This window comes from Mustela erminea, chromosome 20 (genome assembly GCF_009829155.1).
Source record: "Mustela erminea isolate mMusErm1 chromosome 20, mMusErm1.Pri, whole genome shotgun sequence".
Lineage (NCBI taxonomy): Eukaryota > Metazoa > Chordata > Mammalia > Carnivora > Mustelidae > Mustela > Mustela erminea.
The window spans coordinates 30622046-30639488 of NC_045633.1; the positions used below are offsets into that span (position 1 = coordinate 30622046).

The 17443-nt window shown below is 45.5% G+C and overlaps 1 protein-coding gene across 1 annotated transcript in view; it reads right to left on the reverse strand.

Annotated features, from left to right (window-relative positions):
* The window catches only part of KPNA7 (karyopherin subunit alpha 7), a 118372-nt gene that overhangs the window by 5535 nt on the left and 95394 nt on the right, over positions 1–17443 (reverse strand). The window contains exons 3-10 of the mRNA XM_032328487.1: positions 14855–14943; positions 13316–13462; positions 8977–9059; positions 8276–8544; positions 5762–5844; positions 3552–3815; positions 1862–2095; positions 200–382 (exon numbers count right to left, since the gene is read on the reverse strand). Coding sequence (XP_032184378.1) covers positions 200–382; positions 1862–2095; positions 3552–3815; positions 5762–5844; positions 8276–8544; positions 8977–9059; positions 13316–13462; positions 14855–14943 — 1352 coding nt within the window. The remainder of the gene's footprint in view (positions 1–199; positions 383–1861; positions 2096–3551; positions 3816–5761; positions 5845–8275; positions 8545–8976; positions 9060–13315; positions 13463–14854; positions 14944–17443) is intronic.

Below are 17443 nucleotides of genomic sequence, written 5' to 3' on the forward strand. Positions count from 1 at the left end.
GGCACACAGTCACCCCTTTGAAAAATGAAGAGGGACCTTCGTTAAAAATTCTCTTGTTTAGGTTACCCATAGGATATTTGGCCAGGAGGAGGGCATGAAGGAGTGGAAAGAGAATCCACATGTGAGTTTTAAGAACCAAATTAAATGCCTTAAATTTGGAGACTGCTATTTAAAAACCGATCTGCTTAGAACAGCTCACCTGGAGGATAAAAGAGAGAACATCAAGGATGATTTTAACAATTTTGGTGTCTTGGATGGTAAGCAGATTCACCAGTGGTTCCAGGACGCCAGAGTGGACAAGCTGGATCAACTGGTCTAGGGTGCCTCCAGTTGTGAAGTTAGCTACGGTCCAAACAGCCTCTTTCTGGACTTTAAATTCTCCCTGCCAAAAGAGAACATTTTGAGTCTTTATAGGTCCTAAGGAACTTAAATACAGTGATGCTAACTTAGTTCAATTTGTAGGTAGGCTGGGGACAGCCGGGACTGTCTGTGCAATTTACATGGACCACCTCAGCAACCTGCCTCTAGTTCCTGAGCAGAAGACAGCATCTTCGAGAAGCCCAGAAGCAGGCAGGCAGACTCCCGTGGGGCCTTCGAGGAAGGTTCTAAGTTTTGAAGTAGACTCCCTTCCTTAGGTCGGGTTATGGGAAAAATAGGCATTATGCTTGGAACTTTAGGTTGTAGTGACCTAGGTCAACATTTCTGGTCTTTCTGTCATGGGAAAACTATGGATGAGAAGCTCCCTAGCTACAAAGCTGAGTACACAGAAGCGATCTCAGGGACTGAGCCAGCCCAGAGGTGACAGAGAAAGGCCACTGAAACATCACTCAATGTATCCCTTGCATTTATAAGAAACACTTTGCCCAGACATATGGGAGTCATCTATTGTAGAACCTTCTATCCCCAGGCAGGAGTTATTCCCATTTTATGGCTGGGGAAAAACTGACTTCAGCTTAAAAACACAAAAACAAAAACATATCAATAACCAAAACACCATACGGCTCCAAGCCAGTTGTAGTTCAAAAGGCAGTTTGAAATAAGAGTCCTCCTTGACACATGACTGGATGTTCTGATTAGAATATGTACAGCCTCACGGACGCACACGGGATAGGAAGCATCCGAGGGATTGGACTGAGCCCCTGATTCGAGTGGGGCAGCTGGGAACCCACCATCCAACCTGAGGGCAGGCGTCCCACCAGCAGCTTCTCCTTCCCACCCTACTCCACTGGCCTTCCTGCTCCCTATAAGACGGAACCACCCCTGCGTGGTGTCACGTGTAGAGGATTTAAACAGAGCTCATCCATTCAAAGGTGACCAAAAGAAATGCTGACGCATAGAAGTCCCCCGGAAGGGGAGTGGGAATCAGGAGGAAGAAGGAAGCCTTACTGTATTTGCACATTGTGTCTGGATTTTCAGTGTCTATTCCCACTCTAATTGATGTGATTTTTTTTACACTGAAAAGTCCACTTTCTTCAGTGTATCATATCACCATAACCGGATAGGTTTTTCCTCCTAAAATAAAACAACCCCCCCACCTTTGGCAAGTAGAATGGATGGTACATGCTTTTAACACTAAAGATAAGCCAACTATTGACCAGCTCAAGATTTTTCTGACTGTTAGAGCTGTGGGGATCACCTTTCCGTGGAATAATGCCTATTTAGTCTCCTAAATCTTTTACAGGTTATCCCAAACAGGATGCCTCTTCCTTTTTCCAGGGCAAGTTAGGAAACGAAGGTTTCCTCGCTCTGTTGGGATCTCAGTTGATTTGCTCCTTAGCCTGTCTCTGAATTCCTGAAGGAGTTCAACACGGGGCTGATTGGAAAATAGCCTTTTGTTGTGGACACACAGGGCCCCACTCACATTTTTTAGTAGAGCCACCAAGGGAGGCAGCATGCCGCAACCAATCAGCCGCTGGATGTGTTGGCAAGGCCCTGCAGCCACGTTGCTCAAGGCCCAAGCTGCCTCCTTCTGGATGAAGGCCTTGGGGTGCATCAGGAGCTGGGGCAGCACGTTCAGCATGCCCGCGTCAATGGCCACCTGGGTCTGGTCATCTGTTCCCGTGACGATGTTCCCCATGGTGCGGAGCGAGGGGGTCTGGAAGAACAAGGCTACAGGTATAACCAAGCGTTGCAAATTTCTGGGAACAGAACAGGACAATCACACCAGACTCTGCGCATTCCCAAGTGTTCCTCATGCTAGATTCATGGCACTCTGGAAACCCAGGAATAACGATTAAATCCTTGATCCCTGTTAATTCAGCATATCCATGGCCATTTGCATAATTTAAAGGTACTTGCTAACCTCTCAATAGTTCCAGCTCACTGTGAGATAGAGGTCAAGGGATGCCTTTATTAAGAAATAATGCTGCCCCTTTTCGTATCCTTATGGTGGGAAAAAAAATCGCTAAATTGATTACAGGGTTTATAATGTGATAACTTCTACCGAGTTTGTCTTTAGCACCAGTGTCAAGTTTCTGTTGTATATTTAATTGGAGCTAATGAGATCCCAATGGCATTTTTTTTTTTTTTAATGTATTCACAAACTCCCTCTCAACTCCAAAGGTCCCCAGGATGAGTCTGCAATTGGGCTCAAGACACCCATCCCCTGAGGGCTGACTGTGCATTGTTTTTGGTTCGCGTGCACTGTAGTGGCTGCCCCCATGCAGATGATTCTAGAGTTTTCCTAGCCTTTTATGCTGGGTATCTGCTATTTCAGCGAGAGCTGAAGTAGTGCTACAGGCCAACAGCCTCGGCAGGACAGCTCCAAATGAGTTCTATACCCCCCAGGACAAGCAGCTTCTTATAGATATTCTTATACTCTCCTTCTTCCCTATACTATCCTCAAACTAACCTTGACATCCAAGGAATACTATGCAAATCTAGGCATAGATGATCACGAAGGCTGCATAAATATGCAACATTAGCCACAGAAATCAAAAGGGCCACTCACATTTCAAGGCCTATCTTCAAGAAGCGTATTATGTAAGGGACACGTTTCATATCATAGCAAAGTACTTGATGTTGGTTTCCTTGTTTCATTTTACCTATACTGAAGGAGACTAATAAACTGGGGAAAGGATAAGAGGGAATTTTTTTTTAATACTTGAGTAAGAAATTCAAATGTTACACTGAGCTTTATGTTAATACACATGTGTGTGCATGTGTGCGCACGCGCGCGCACACACACACTGTATTAGCCAACTTGTTAACATCCATATGCACAGACCCCTAGAAGGAAAGACCACAAAAGAATAGTTTACTGGGTAGAGGGATTATTTTAATTTGGTGCCTGTCTAGATTTGCTAGTTATCAGATTAAGACAGAGTAAGTTATTTAACATCCACTAGGACACTGGGTCAAAACAGATTCAAGTCTTTGGCTAGAGAGTAGCAGAGACCTGGGAAATGTAGACAACAAGCTTTGTTCTAGATAAAGTATGAGACCCGACTGTGGAAGACCAGGGCCGGGAGAGGCCCTGGTTCAAGGGAGTATGACTCACACATTCTCCTGTGAAGGCCCAGACAGAGACAGACAGGACTGAGGACACTTACCAAGACATTGAGCTCCGAGCTACTCATGAGCTGAACCAGCCTGGGTAGGACCCCCGTGTTGACCACTTGGCTGATGCGCTCATTGGAGCCATCAGTGAGGTAGGACAGGGCCCAGCAGGTGTCCGAGAGAATTTCGCTGTCTTGGTGCTGCAGGAGGTGGGACAGGACAGGCAACATCTGCTTCACGGCTTTCACGGAAGGGTAAGGGTTCTTGTTTCGGCACAAGTTGGACAAGGTCCATGTGATGTTCCGCAGAAACGTGATCTGTAACAAGGAGACAGCTTCCAGCATCGGGTGCAAAGGAGGAAAAATGCCAGTGGCTTATGTCCTTGCCAACCCTGATCAATACTATCGACCAGCATGAAGCAAAGCGTTTGAGCTTCACACAGAATCTGTTCTCGATAGTGATACATGCTAAGAAGACTGAGAATGAGGTTTAGGTTTCATACGCAAATGTTAGGTGGAGGTTTCCTTGTAGTCTTCAAAAAAGTTCCTCCCCGCCTTGACTGAGTTTATGACCTAATTCATTTTTCACTGACGAAACAAAGGTGAAGCAGAAGTTACTTGGTCTGCCCATTGGTCAGTCACTCTATTGACATGTGGTAACCACATTCCTGATCTTTGTTGGAGGGTCAGTCCTCCTATCCCACATCTGGATCCCACTTTTGCCTTTGAAGATTGTATCCCCATGATCACTTCTCTCCCACCCTTCCCACCCCTCCCACACTCTGGGACCCTCCACCTCTCTAGCCATCATCCTGCTTCTATTTTTCCAGAGTCCAGTGTCAAGGATCATCTCTATTCACTGTCTACCTTGCAGCTTCCATTTGTTCTTCCACCCTTTCTAGTCTGATTTCTGCCCCTACTTCTTTGCATTGAGTGATGAAATCAGCTTCTTCCAAGCCACCAAATCCAACAGTGTTGTTTCAGCCTAGAGTGGCTGCCCCTCTCAACCATCTTTAGTACCCCTCTTGGAAAAGCTCTTCTTGATACCTATGACACCAAAACTGCATTTCTCTTGCCAAACTTCTCGGTCATTTGGGCAGACTCTGACCTCTGATTGTCAGAGCCCTTGAGACTTGGTCCCAGGCTCTACTCTAGGTCAGGGGTTGGCAAACTTTTTCTGCAGGAGGTCAGAGAATAAACACATCCAGCTTTATGGGCCATAGGGTCTCTGTCGCAACTAGTCCTCTCTGCCCTTGTAACATTACGAAAGCCATAGGCAGCATGGGTCTAAATAAATGGCAATGGCTGTGTTCCAATAAAACTTTATTTACAAAAGCAAGCAGCTAGCCACTGCTCTAGTTGATCCTGCCCAGCTGGATGGTGGATGCACGCATAGTCATCCGGACCCGCATTATCCACCCACCTGACATTGCTGCAGTGGTGCCTCATACTCGCTTCAACTTGATATGTTTAACTAACGCTGATTCCTTTGTCCCCCTCCATCTTCCCCATTTCTCCAGGAGAACAACCTAACCTGAAACCAGAGGGCATTCTTCCTTCTTCCTATCCCCCGTGTCCAGTATGGCAGCATCCCAGCTCCCTCTGATCTCACTTTACCAGTAGCCAGAAGGGTCTTCCCAAATATCAGATCACTTCACTTCCTGCTTGCCTCTGCCAGCAAGTGGATGTCTAAGTCCTTCACCCCACTTGTCATCTTGCTCTGCGATCTCCTTGCAAACTCCCTGGTCATGCCAGCCTCTTACTCATCCCACCATGTCAGGTTATCTCCCGCCTTGAGGGATGGGTATTCCCTGGGATTTTTAGAAGCTACCTTACCTTCATTTTTGTTTGGGGAAAATCTAGAATGAACATTCACCCAAGGGGGTTCCCTGTTGTTGCCACATCAATCAACTTGGACTCTAAGGTTCAAACCTAGACCCAGTACCTAGGAGCAGAACTGGTGACCCATTAACTCTTGTCTGTGCCCCATGAATGGAGACTTTTCTACTTTTGCAGGATTGAAAGCTTAGGAAAACTTTAATGGACCTCTTCCAATGTTGCCTGAAGAAAAATTAGCACTATAGCCCTTGGGGCCAAATGAGAATCCATCTCTGCCCAATGTGATATTTAGTCCTGGGCCTTACTTCTAACTGCTGGCCTAAGGGGCAAGGCAGCAATCTCATGACCTAGCATTGACTTGAAAGTACTCCCCCAGTTTCAGAAACTTGTTACCTAGTTAGTTTTTCTACTTTAAAGATACTTACTGGTATGGTTGATGAAACGAGGGTCAGCAGATATGGAATGGCATTGCTCGAGATAACAAGGTCTCTGAATTCTGGGCCATCACCTACAAATAGATAAAAATGTGACATTCAGGGGACACCGGGGTGGCTCAGTCAGTTAAGTGTCTGCCTTCAGCTCAGGATATGATCCTGGAGTCCCAGGATGGAGTCCCTGGATTTAGCCTCGAATCAGGCTCCCAGCTCAGCAGGGAGTCTGCTTCTACCTCTGCTCTTTACCCTGTTCATGGTCTCTTGCTTGCTCACTCTCTTTCTCTCAAATAAATAAAACCTTTAAAAAAAATTTTTTTTTTAAAGAATGTGATATTTGGGGCGCCTGGGTGGCTCGGTGGCTTAAGCCGCTGCCTTCAGCTCAGTTCATGATCTCAGGATCCTGGGATCGAGCCCCGCATTGGGCTCTCTGCTCAGCGGGGAGCCTGCTTCCCCTCTCTCTCTGCCTACTTATGATCTCTCTTCTCTGTCAAATAAATAAAATGAATCTTTAAAGTTAAAAAAAAAAAAAAAAAGAATGTGACATTCAAGGGGAGCCTGGGTGGCTCAGTGGGTTAGGCCTCTGCCTTCGGCTCAGATTATGATCCCAGGGTCCTGGGATCGAGCCCCGCATCGGGCTCTCTGCTCGGCGGTGAGCCTGCTTCCTCCTCTCTCTCTGCCTGCCTCTCTCCCTACTTGTGATCTCTGTCTGTCGAATAAATGAATAAAATCTTTAAAAAAGAATGTGACATTCAAACAGGGAGCAAAAAGAATCCTGAGCTAAATGACTAATTCTCTAAAACCCTGTGTAAAGGGTGAAAAGCCAAAACACATCCCCGGGCTAGACAAGTACATAGCATAGCCATGAACTAGATCCCGGGTCTCCATCATGTCGGTTGGGTAGACAGGCCAGACGGGAGGAGCAGACACCACAAAGCAGCAGTCTGTGGACACATGAAGGAGTCAGCCAATGGGTCCAGGAAGTGCCCTTGAGACTCTAAATGCTGGTGGCACTTCACAACACAGATCTCAGGAAGATGAAGTCTATTGCAGGCCAAATGGTCTTTCCAGGAAACTTCGGCATGGGGTGGACTCTTCCGAATGCAGCTCAGAATCTAGCCTGGGAGGTGAGTCAATGCTAGCTACCTGCAGTCTGCTTCTCAGGTGAGAAAACTGATTTGAGACCTTAGCAGTCTCCATTTTTATTTTTTATTTTTTTAATAAAGATTTTTATTTATTTATCTGACAGAGAGAGATCACAAGTAGACAGAGAGGCAGGCAGAGAGAGAGAGAGAGAGAAGCAGGGCCCCCGCTGAGCAGAGAGCCCAACATGGGGCTAGATCTCAGGACCCTGAGATCATGACCTGAGCCGAAGGCAGTGGCTCAACCCACCGAGCCACCAGGCGCCCCTCCATTTTTAATTCTTCAACCATTAAGGTGCCTGGGTGGCTCAGTGGGTTAAAGCCTCTGCCTTCAGCTCAGGTCATGTTCCCAGGGTCCTGGGATCAAGCCCCACATCAGGCTCTCCGTAGAGGGAGCCTGCTTCCCCCCCTCTCTCTGCCTGCCTCTCTGCCTACTTGTGATCTCTGTCTGTCAAATAAATAATAAAATCTTTAATTCTTCAACCACCAAGGCAAGGCATAGGTTACTTTAAACCACCCAATTTTGCTGCTTCTTTACTGAACCAAGCAAAATGAGGGACAAAGTCTCTGTAATAGGTGCTTCCTTTCTGCAAGCATTTAACAAGCAGACTTATTTTATATTCTGTATTTGCTAATCCCAGTATCTGAAGTCCTTGGAGGTCTAATCATACTGTTTGTTTCTGCTGACTCAGTCATGGTGGGTTGTTGATTCTCTGAACTCGAAACTGCTAATATTTGGTTGATCATAATTTATCAAAATCCTGAGGGACCCAATTGAGTTCATATGCCCCCAGGAGCTTTGTATTTATTTTCAGCCAGGAATCCTGGAGCCTCCAAACCTACAGCACTAACTCTTCATTTTATGCTTTCCTGGACCATGTAGGGAATACAGCATCAAGCCCCAAATTCACGAGGCCATAGTAGGGTTGTCTTTACAGGACAGACTTTTACCCCACATTGAGCAAACACTTTTCTGGTCTGTTCCCTTGGCAACTCTTGCCAGAGGTAGAATTCTTTCAGGTTCCTGGGTGATGCAAGGGTCTGTCCTAAGTACTGCACAGGTCAAAGACTTGTCTTTGGTTCACGAAGCCATTAAGACCTGAGGCTATAGGACCACAGTATTGACAGATGTCACCAGGCAGCCCGTAGCTTTAGTACACACTGCATTATCTATCTGGTCATCGCTTTAATTCAGAGTCAGACTCTGAACCTAACTCTGGATTTTGGAAAAGCCTGCCATACTCTTCCCAGCGTTTCTAGATAGTTATACTGAGAATATCAAATCTTTATGCTGCCCAAAGAACCCCCATAGCATGCCAGATGGCTGCCCACTGGTTTCCTCCCCACCCTGAGGAGAGAGTCTCACCTGCGATATTACCAAGAGCCCACACCGCCTGTTCGCACACGGTCATGTGGGGGGAAGACAGGAGCCCAACCAAAGGTGGGATGGCCCCACCTTCCACAACAGCCTGAGTCTGCTCTGAAGTCCCGGAAGCGATGTTGGTCAGAGCCCAGGCTGCCTCAAACTGCAAGCAGGGGTGAGGGGACAACTTCAGGAACTCCACCAGCCTGGGGATGAGCCCCGCTTCAACAATCAGTTTTAGAGGAGGGTTCTTTTCTTGGGACAGCATTTTCCTTTGCAACGAAAAGGGGGGGGGGGATATAATGACAAGTCATGTGAGGCCAATATTAAGAATCTCCTTTATAAACATTCCTGGCATTCCTAGCTATCAAATGAGACTAACATCTGGGCCAGAGCTCCTTAATATTCTAAAGTTTAACCTATAGCACTTTGCAGTGACAAAGCAACATTTTTCCCTTTAAGTATTATCTATGAGCGGAGATTCCTATAGAGGCCAATTTAAATTAAGCAATTCATCTCTGACAACACTTGCATATCTTAAGTTGTTCTCAAGGACAGTGTAGAGAAACAATTTAGTCTTGCTTTTGAATGGACTCGCCTCTTATATCATGTGGGCATTTTGCCAGTGCCATGAAACCAAATAGGCCACTGGAGATCATTTCTAGTTAGGAATTTATAAACCACAGAAGTCTGTTTGGCAGTACCTGGCTGCCTGGGTGGCCTGGAAACACAGGTCTGGATCTGAGGCATTCACGCCACTGATTATTTCTTGCAGGGTGAGGCTGACCTGCAAGGAGACACATTCAGGTCAGAGTCTCTGCCCACAGGAACCATGAAGGTCATCTAGTCCAGCCATCTATCTGATTAGAACAGGCTGGCTTGGACAGTATCTCCCAACATGCACATTGGTCTACATTAGGGGAGAGAAGAACACTTGGTGGTCTTGTAAGTCTCATGGATCTGTGGGACACCCCCCTTGTTCTGGGGAAGGGTTAATTCCTATCATCACTTGGATCCCCAGCACCTTTTCATCCTGTGCAATAAGAACATGTTAGGGATAACCAGCAAAAATGGCAGAGGAAGGACTTCCAAAATTCTCTCCTCCATAAAAACAAGAAAACCTACACAAGTAGATCAACCTTCCAAACTCTAGAAATGGACCAAAGGCTTGTAGCCATTTGTTGTCTTTGAGCCAAAAAGAGATTATTCAAGAAAAACAGCTAATCTCAGGAAGAAGGATTCTAGGGAAAAAAGTGCATCAACATATGAACGGAATTATACATCATGACCAACTAGAATTTAATCCAGGAAGGAAAGGGCTGTTCAACATATGAATATCAGTATAGTAGGTCATAGTAATATATAGGTATGGGGGAAAAGCACATAATCATCTCAGAAAATTCAGGATAAGCATTTAACAAAATTCAGGCACACTTCCATGAAAATAAACATTCAGCAAGCTGGAAATGAAAGGCAATTTCCTCAACCTGATAAAGCCATCTAATAAAACCCCAAACAGCTAGTGCCATACTTAATGGTAAAAGACAGAATGTTTCCCCTTCAGATCAAGAACAAGACAAGGATGTCCACTCTTGTTATTCAACATCATATTGGAAGTGCTAGACAGATTAATTAGGTAAGAAGAAAAGAAGTCATCCAGATTGGAAAAAGAAATAAAATTATTGCTATTGGCAAAATTCTAGAACTTGTATATGGAAGATTAAGGAATCACCCCCCCACACACACACAAATAGAGGTTCAGGTAGTTTTCAGGATTAACATATGAAAATCACTTGTGTTTCTATATACTAGCAATGAACAATCCAAAATTGAAATTAAGAAAATTTTATTTTCAATGACATCAAAAAGAATAAAATACATCAGAACAAATTTAACAAAACTACATGACTTAAATGCTGAAACTATAAAAAAATTAATTTATTAGATCCCCTCTAAAAAATACCCATGATCATGAATTGGAAGACTTAACATTGTCAAGATGGGAATATTCTTATAAACTGATCAATAGAGGGGCGCCTGGGTGGCTCAGTGGGTTAATCCTCTGCCTTCGGCTCAGGTCATGGTCTCAGGGTCCTGGGATCAAGCCCCGCATCAGGCTCTCTGCTCAGCAGGGAGCCTTCTTCCTCCTCTTTCTCTGCCTGCCTCTCTGCCTACTTGTGATCTCTCTCTCTCTCTCTCTCTGTCAAATAAATAAAAAAAAAATAAAATCTTTAAAAAAATAAATTAAAAAAATAAACTGATCTAGAGATATGGTGTAATCTTCATTAAAATCTGAGTTATCTTTACAGAAGAAATCGACAAGTTGGTTCTAAAATTCATATGGAGGGGCGCCTGGGTGGCTCAGTGGGTTAAAGCCTCTGCCTTCAGCTCGGGTCATGATCTCAGGGTCCTGGGATGGAGCCCCGCATCGGGCTCCCTGCTCAGCGGCGAGCCTGCTTCCCCCTCTCTCTCTGCATGCCTCTCCGCCTATTTGTGATCTCTCTCTGCCAAATAAATACATAAAATCTTTAAAAATAAATAAAATAAAATAAAATAAAATAAAATAAAATAAAATTCATATGGAAATGCAAGAGATCCCAAATAGCCAAAATAATCTTGAAAAAGAAGATTATTCTTGGTTGGAAGATACTTCAAAACCTACTACAAAGCAATCAAGTCTGTGTTGTGCTGACATAGGAGAAACATATTGATCAATGGAAAAGAACCCAGAGTCCACAAATAAACTCTCACATTTATAGTCAGCTGATGTTAGACAAGGGTTTTAAGACCGTTCAGTCGGAGAGAGGATGGCATCATAAGGCATGCAGGACAATGAAGGTGGACCCCTACTCACACCATTTACAAAAATTTACTCAAAGTGGATAAAAAGGTCTAAACATTAAGCTAAAACCATTAAACTCTTAGAAGGAAACTTAGACATACATCTTTGTGACCTTGGAGCACTCAAAGGAGTCTTAAATAGGATATCCAAATCGCAAACAACCAAAGACAAAAGTAGACAAATGGAACAGTTACAAAATTTAAAGCTTCCATGCTCCAAGGATTCTACCAAGAAAATAAAAAGACAATCCACAGAATAAGAGGAAATATTTGCAAATCATTTATCTGGTAAGGGTCTAGTCTCCAGAGTAGACAGTATAAAGAACTCTTACAACTCAACGATAGGACAAATTACTCAAGTTTAAAAATCAGCAAAGCATTTGAATGGACATGTCTCCAAAGAGATCTACAAATAGCCAATAAGCGCATCAAAAAATTATCATCAGTCGTTAGGAAAACATATCAAAAGTGTAACCATATAGCCCTTTGAACCCACTAGATGGCTATAATCCGAAAGCAGACAACAAGCGTTGGCAAGAAGGTCAGAATGTACAAAGGTACAACTTACTTTGGAAAATAGCCTGGCCACCTATTTGTTTTCTGTAAAAATTGTTACTGTAAAAATCACCACAAATTTAGTGGCTTCAAAGAAGATATTCTCTTATAGTTCTGGAGGTCAGAAATTCATGATCAGTTTCACTGGACTAAAGGCAGGTCTGGCTCCTCCTGGAGGCTCTAAGGGAAGACTCGGTCTCCTTCCTTTGTTCAGCTTCTGGTGGGGCCACCTCCGTTCCTTGGCTTGTGACCCTCTCTTTCCATCTTTAAAGCACAACATGTTAATCTCTGCTTCTGTGGTCCTCTCACATTCTGCTCTAACTTGTCCTTCATCCTTATTGTAAGGACTGATGTGATTACACTGGGCCCATCCAGCTAATCCAGAATAATGTCCTTTTCAAGATCCTTCACTTAGTCCTACCTACAAAGTCCCCTTTGTCACACAAGGTAACATTTACAGGCTCTGGGGATTGGAAGATAGAGCTATTTGGGGAGGGGCATTATTCAGTGTACCATAAGCAGTTCCTCAAAGAGTTAAAACAGGGTGATCATAGGACGCAGCCATTCTACTCCTAGGTATACTCAACAGAATTGAAAACACGTCCACTCAAATACTTGAGCACAAAAGCAGCGTTAATTCATAATAGCCAAAAAGTGGAAACACAAGCCCACACAAGCCCAATGAATGGATAAACAAAATGCGGTATATCCGTACAATGAAGATTTTTTTTTTAAGATTTTTTTTTTTTTATTTGAGAAAAAGAGAAAGAGAGCACAAGATGGGGAGGGTCAGAGAGAGACGCAGACTCCCTGCTGAGCAGGGAGCCCAATGCGGGACTCGATCTTGGGACTCCAGGATCATGATCGAAGCCAAAGGCAGTTGCGTAAACAACTGAGCCCCCCAGGTGCCCCCATATGATGAAGTATTAATCCGCTATAAAAGGGATAAAGTACCAACGCATGTTACAACACGGACAAACCTTGAAGACATTACTCTGAGTGAAAAAGCACATATGGCAACTTAGAGATGGTGTACAACCATTCTGTTTGATGACCACAGCAGCGCATCATTGGATCCACTTGCCGGGCTGAACTCATCTCTGTCCCGTCAGAGTCCTGACCGCAGTCAGGTGCAATGATGCACGTGGATGGCTAAGATCGGACACAGATGGTGGCAGATCAAAAAAGGCATGTAGAAACAAGGCTACTGGAGTCAAAGAAGAGAAACTCCCCCATCAGGACATTCCAGAAAAGATCTGAACTTACAATGAGGGAGGTTGGGGTGGATGGTGAATGGAAGTTGGAGGACAGCACTCAGGTCCCAGACAAGACTTCATGTTTAGCGACTGGATTCTTCTAACTGAGAAAGAACATTTGGAACCCCTCATTTCCTATTTTGGCCCAAGTGGTCGCAAGTGAATTTCCATTAGAAGCCGCACCTTGTGTACTGCTCAGAACATCGATCTCAGATCAGTCACAAACCTAACACCCCTTCAGCTTTCCGAAACCCACCAGTTCAGCTCGAGTCATCTCTCCGCCCCTCTCCTCAAAGACCCTCCATTAGAGCTTGCAAGTGCTGAATCTATTACACATTTTCCAGCCAGAGAAACTTGCTAAGGATGTATTTCACACCCAACTGTCCTGAACACCACATTCCCAACATACCCCTTTGGTTAGCTCTCCAGAAGCTGGTTCAGGGGAGAAAATGGTGATATTTCTTCTCTTTAAGGCCTGCTCATCTTTCTTGGCCTTGCGGAGTTCCAGGCTGACTGCCATGCGCTGGTGCCGCCGGATCTAGTGAGGAAAAGAAAGAACTGGAGCCCTTAGAGAGCAGGGACTCAGGTTCTCACTACATTTCGCTTTTAGCACACACTTCAAAGTGTCGGATGTCACTTTTACAGATACAACAGGCTGGAAGAGTTAAGATCACACAGTAAATAGTCTCAGCATGGTGTACCTCTTCCACTTTCTCCTACTATACCATGTCCCCCAAAATTGTCAACCTTCTTCCCAAAGTGAGGGAAGACCTATAGTTTTGGCAGGCCAGGATGCTCTCGGCTATAGAGCCATCTGAGCAAAGCATCCCATCGCCCCAAGTCTGAGCCCATCCTCCGCAGCGCTGATTAGTCCCTGAGGAGCAGGTCTGGTCTGGGCCTCCCATTTGTGGGGATCCAGGTGGGGCTGGGGGTCTATGAAGTCTAGGAAGACATGCCCCACATGACCCTGACCATTTCCATCATTAGGGATCCATCTACAGGTCATTCAAGCCTTGATCCAGTCCAATCCCGGGGGTTTTACTTGGAGGCCAGACCGAGGGAGATTATAGTTAAAAACAAAACAAGTGGCGCCTGGGTGGCTCAGTAGGTTTAGCCTCTGCCTTTGGCTTGGGTCATGGTCTCAGGGCCCTGGGATTGAGCCCCACATCGGGCTCTCTGCTCAGTAGGGAGCCTGTTTCCCCCTCTCTCTCTGTCTGCTGCTCTGTCTACTTGTGATCTCCCTCTCTCTGTCAAATAAATAAATAAAATCTTAAAAAAAAAAAAAAAAGATACACCCTTTTTCCTGGATCAGAAGAAACGCAGACATTATTAGCATCGAGAATCCTGGGGGGAATGATCTCTTTTTTTTTTTTTTTAATATTTTATTTATTTTTTTGATAGAGATCACAAGTAGGCAAAGAGGCAGGGAGAGAGAGCAAAAGGGAAGCAGGCTCCCCGGTGAGCAGAGAACCTGACGTGGGACTCAATCCCAGGACCCCAGAATCACGACCAGAGTCGAAGGCAGCGGCTTAACCCACTGAGCCACCCAGGCGCCCAATGATCTCTTCTTTAGATCTCTGTTTTTGCCATATATGCTTTGTCGTCCCCATGTCCTGATCCTTCACTCCATTTTTTTTTTTTTAAGAGAAGTGTGCACGTGCTTGAGCATACGCGCTCGTGAACAGGCGAAGGGCAGAAGAGGGCAGAAGGAGAGGGAGAGACTCTCAAGCAGGGTCCATCCTCTGTGCAGAGCCACTGGGGCTCACTATCACCCCCCTGAGATCACATCCTGAGCCAAAATCCAGAGCTGGACGCTAAACCGACTGCACCACCCAGGCGCCCCCAACCCCAACCCACTCTGATGCATTTCGACCATGAGATTTTCACTGCACCGCTCCTCCACAGACTGGAGCGGTGGCTGGGTACTCACAGACGCATCTTTGCCCCGGTACTTGAATTTTCTCAGCCTCCCTTCTGGAGCGTCTAAAGTCGGCATATTGACGGGAAGCAGTAATCCACCTGCAGGTAAGACAGTTGCCAGGAGACGGTCAGTGCCCAGCATGCGGGTGCCTATGTCATCAGCCGTCCTTGCTGTAAGCCCTGGAAGGTTTCACAGTGGGTGGGTGAGCAGGTGGGAGAAGTCCGCTTCCATAGGCATCACCACACTGGCTCAAGAGGCGACGAGCACCATGGGAACCAGAGGAGACCAGCCCTGGGCGGCAGGAGTGAGGGCTACCTTTTGGAGGCAATTCAGCTTCAACCGGGACTTTGATGGCTTGGGTAGGTCGGAAGGAAAGCACAGAACCCTTTTCTTGTTTGTGCATCCTCCTCCCTCTCCCCGCAAGGACAATGAGGTCATGTACATCTTAAGTGCGATTCCCCAGCCCTTTCACAGTGCATGACATATAGTAAGTAGGTACTCAAGTATTTGTGGGAGGAGGGTGGTGGGTCATAGGGCACAAAGGGAGCCAGTCCCTAATTAGAGGAGGTTATTCAAATCAGGCCACATTTTAACTTTCTATCAGGCAGCGGGGAATGGCATTTCTTACAAGGGTGCAAGGAGTACCCATCTGTTTCCAAGTACACAGGCTGAGCCAAACTACACTGCAGAGACGAGAAAACTGGATAAAGACAACTGGAGTCTATTGACTCTATTCTTGAGTGTAGAACAGCTGGGAATGATTTCGGGAGGAAAGACGCATTTAGACACATCAATTCGGATGGGACAGTGTAGACAAGTAGGAGGCTTCCAGAAGTAGAGAGCCAAGACTGAGGTCTTAAGAAGAAAGATGAACTCTGCGAGAGAACAGAACATGAGCTCAGTCTTGGTGACATTCCCTACTGGGCCCAGAAGAATGAAGAACCAACAAGGGACGAGGAAAAAGAAGGGAATTTGAGTCAGAACAAAAGAATGATAGTGTCCAAGGCATTGGCAGTAACAGCAGCTACCAGGCTGAGCACAAGTTAAGTGCCACCAGCCGCCCGTAGCTGGATGGAGCCAATGTGCTGAGCCTCAGAGCAGAGTAGTCATAAGCACCTCAGGCCAGAGAGTAACCAGGTCCTATACTTTCATCTACCTTTAAGTAACCTCAAAATCTGCTTTGTAAGGAAGAAAAGTTGCTTTTCAGGACTAAAAGGAAAGCCAGAACACCGTTTTTTAATTTTAATTTTCTTTTTAATTTTAAATAGACTCTGTACCACGCCCAGCGTCAGGCTTAAACTCCCAACCCTGAGATCAAGAGTCACATGCTCTACTGACTGAAACAGCCACTTTTCCGCAGGACATCCTTTAAAAAAAGCCCAGGTGGCTCATTCGGTTAAGGGACTCCTTTCGGCTCAGGTCATGATTCTGGTCATGAGTCAGAACACGAGTCCCCAGACTGAGTCCCAGATCAGGCTCCCTGCTCAGTGGAGTCTGCTTCTCCCTCTGACCCACCCCTTCTCATGCTTTCTCTCTCTTACTCTCTTTCAAATAAATAAATAAATAGTTTAAAGAAAACAAACAAGGGGCACTGGGGTGGCTCAGTTGGTTAAGCATCTGCCTTTAGTTCAGGTCATGATCCTAGGGTCCTGGAATGGAGCCCTGCATTGGGCTCCCTGCTCAGCAGGAAGCCTGCTTCTCCTTCTCCCACTTCCCCTGCTTGTGTTCTCTGTCTCACTGTGTCTCTGCCAAATAAATAAATAAAATCTTCAAAAAATAAAAAATTAAAAAAAAAACCAATAAAACCAGCTCAAGAGTTTTCTATTTGCTATAATAACCGGGGTCAAGAGAGTTATCAGCTTGGAGTAGAGATTTAGGTTGGAGTGAGGAGCTATACCCTCCATCTCCGAGAGATAAGGCGCATGGCATGTTCTTGGTCTGGAGGAGAGTAGTTCAGTTCAGGGAGCAATTGGCAAAACACATTTATCACATGCCAGGAATGTCAGACATCTGGGATTAAATGAAGCAACATTAACAGTAAAGTGGGGTTGGGGTGCCTGGGTGGCTCAGTCGGTTAAGCATCTGACTCAATTTGGGCTCAGGTCTTGATCTTGGGGTCATGATTTCAGCCCCACTTTGGGCTCCATGCTCTGTGGGGAATCTGCTTAGGATTCTCTTTCCCTCTGCCCCTCCCCCCACTCCCACACACTCTCTCATGTGTGCGTGCTCCAAAATAAATAAAATCTGTAAAAAAAAAAAAAAAATAGTAAGGTAGAGATAGTCCCATTTTACAGATGGGGAAACCACCTCAGAGGTCACTTCCTGAGGAAGCCCAGAGTGCCCACAGCTGTCAGGCATCCGCGTCAGGACTTCAGCCTAGATCTGACTCCTGTGTCCATGGTTGGAATCACCACACTTTGCGGCCAACAGGTTGTAAGGAGTTCTGATGAGGAAAACAAGTCACCCCCATGGGTGGAACTTAACACATGGAGGAGGTATTGGAAATAGGAAAGCACAAGCAAGGGAGGCCATTTCTGAAATATCTGCCAATGCACTGCTGCTCCATTGCTGTCTCAGTGTCCACGACACCCTCTGAAT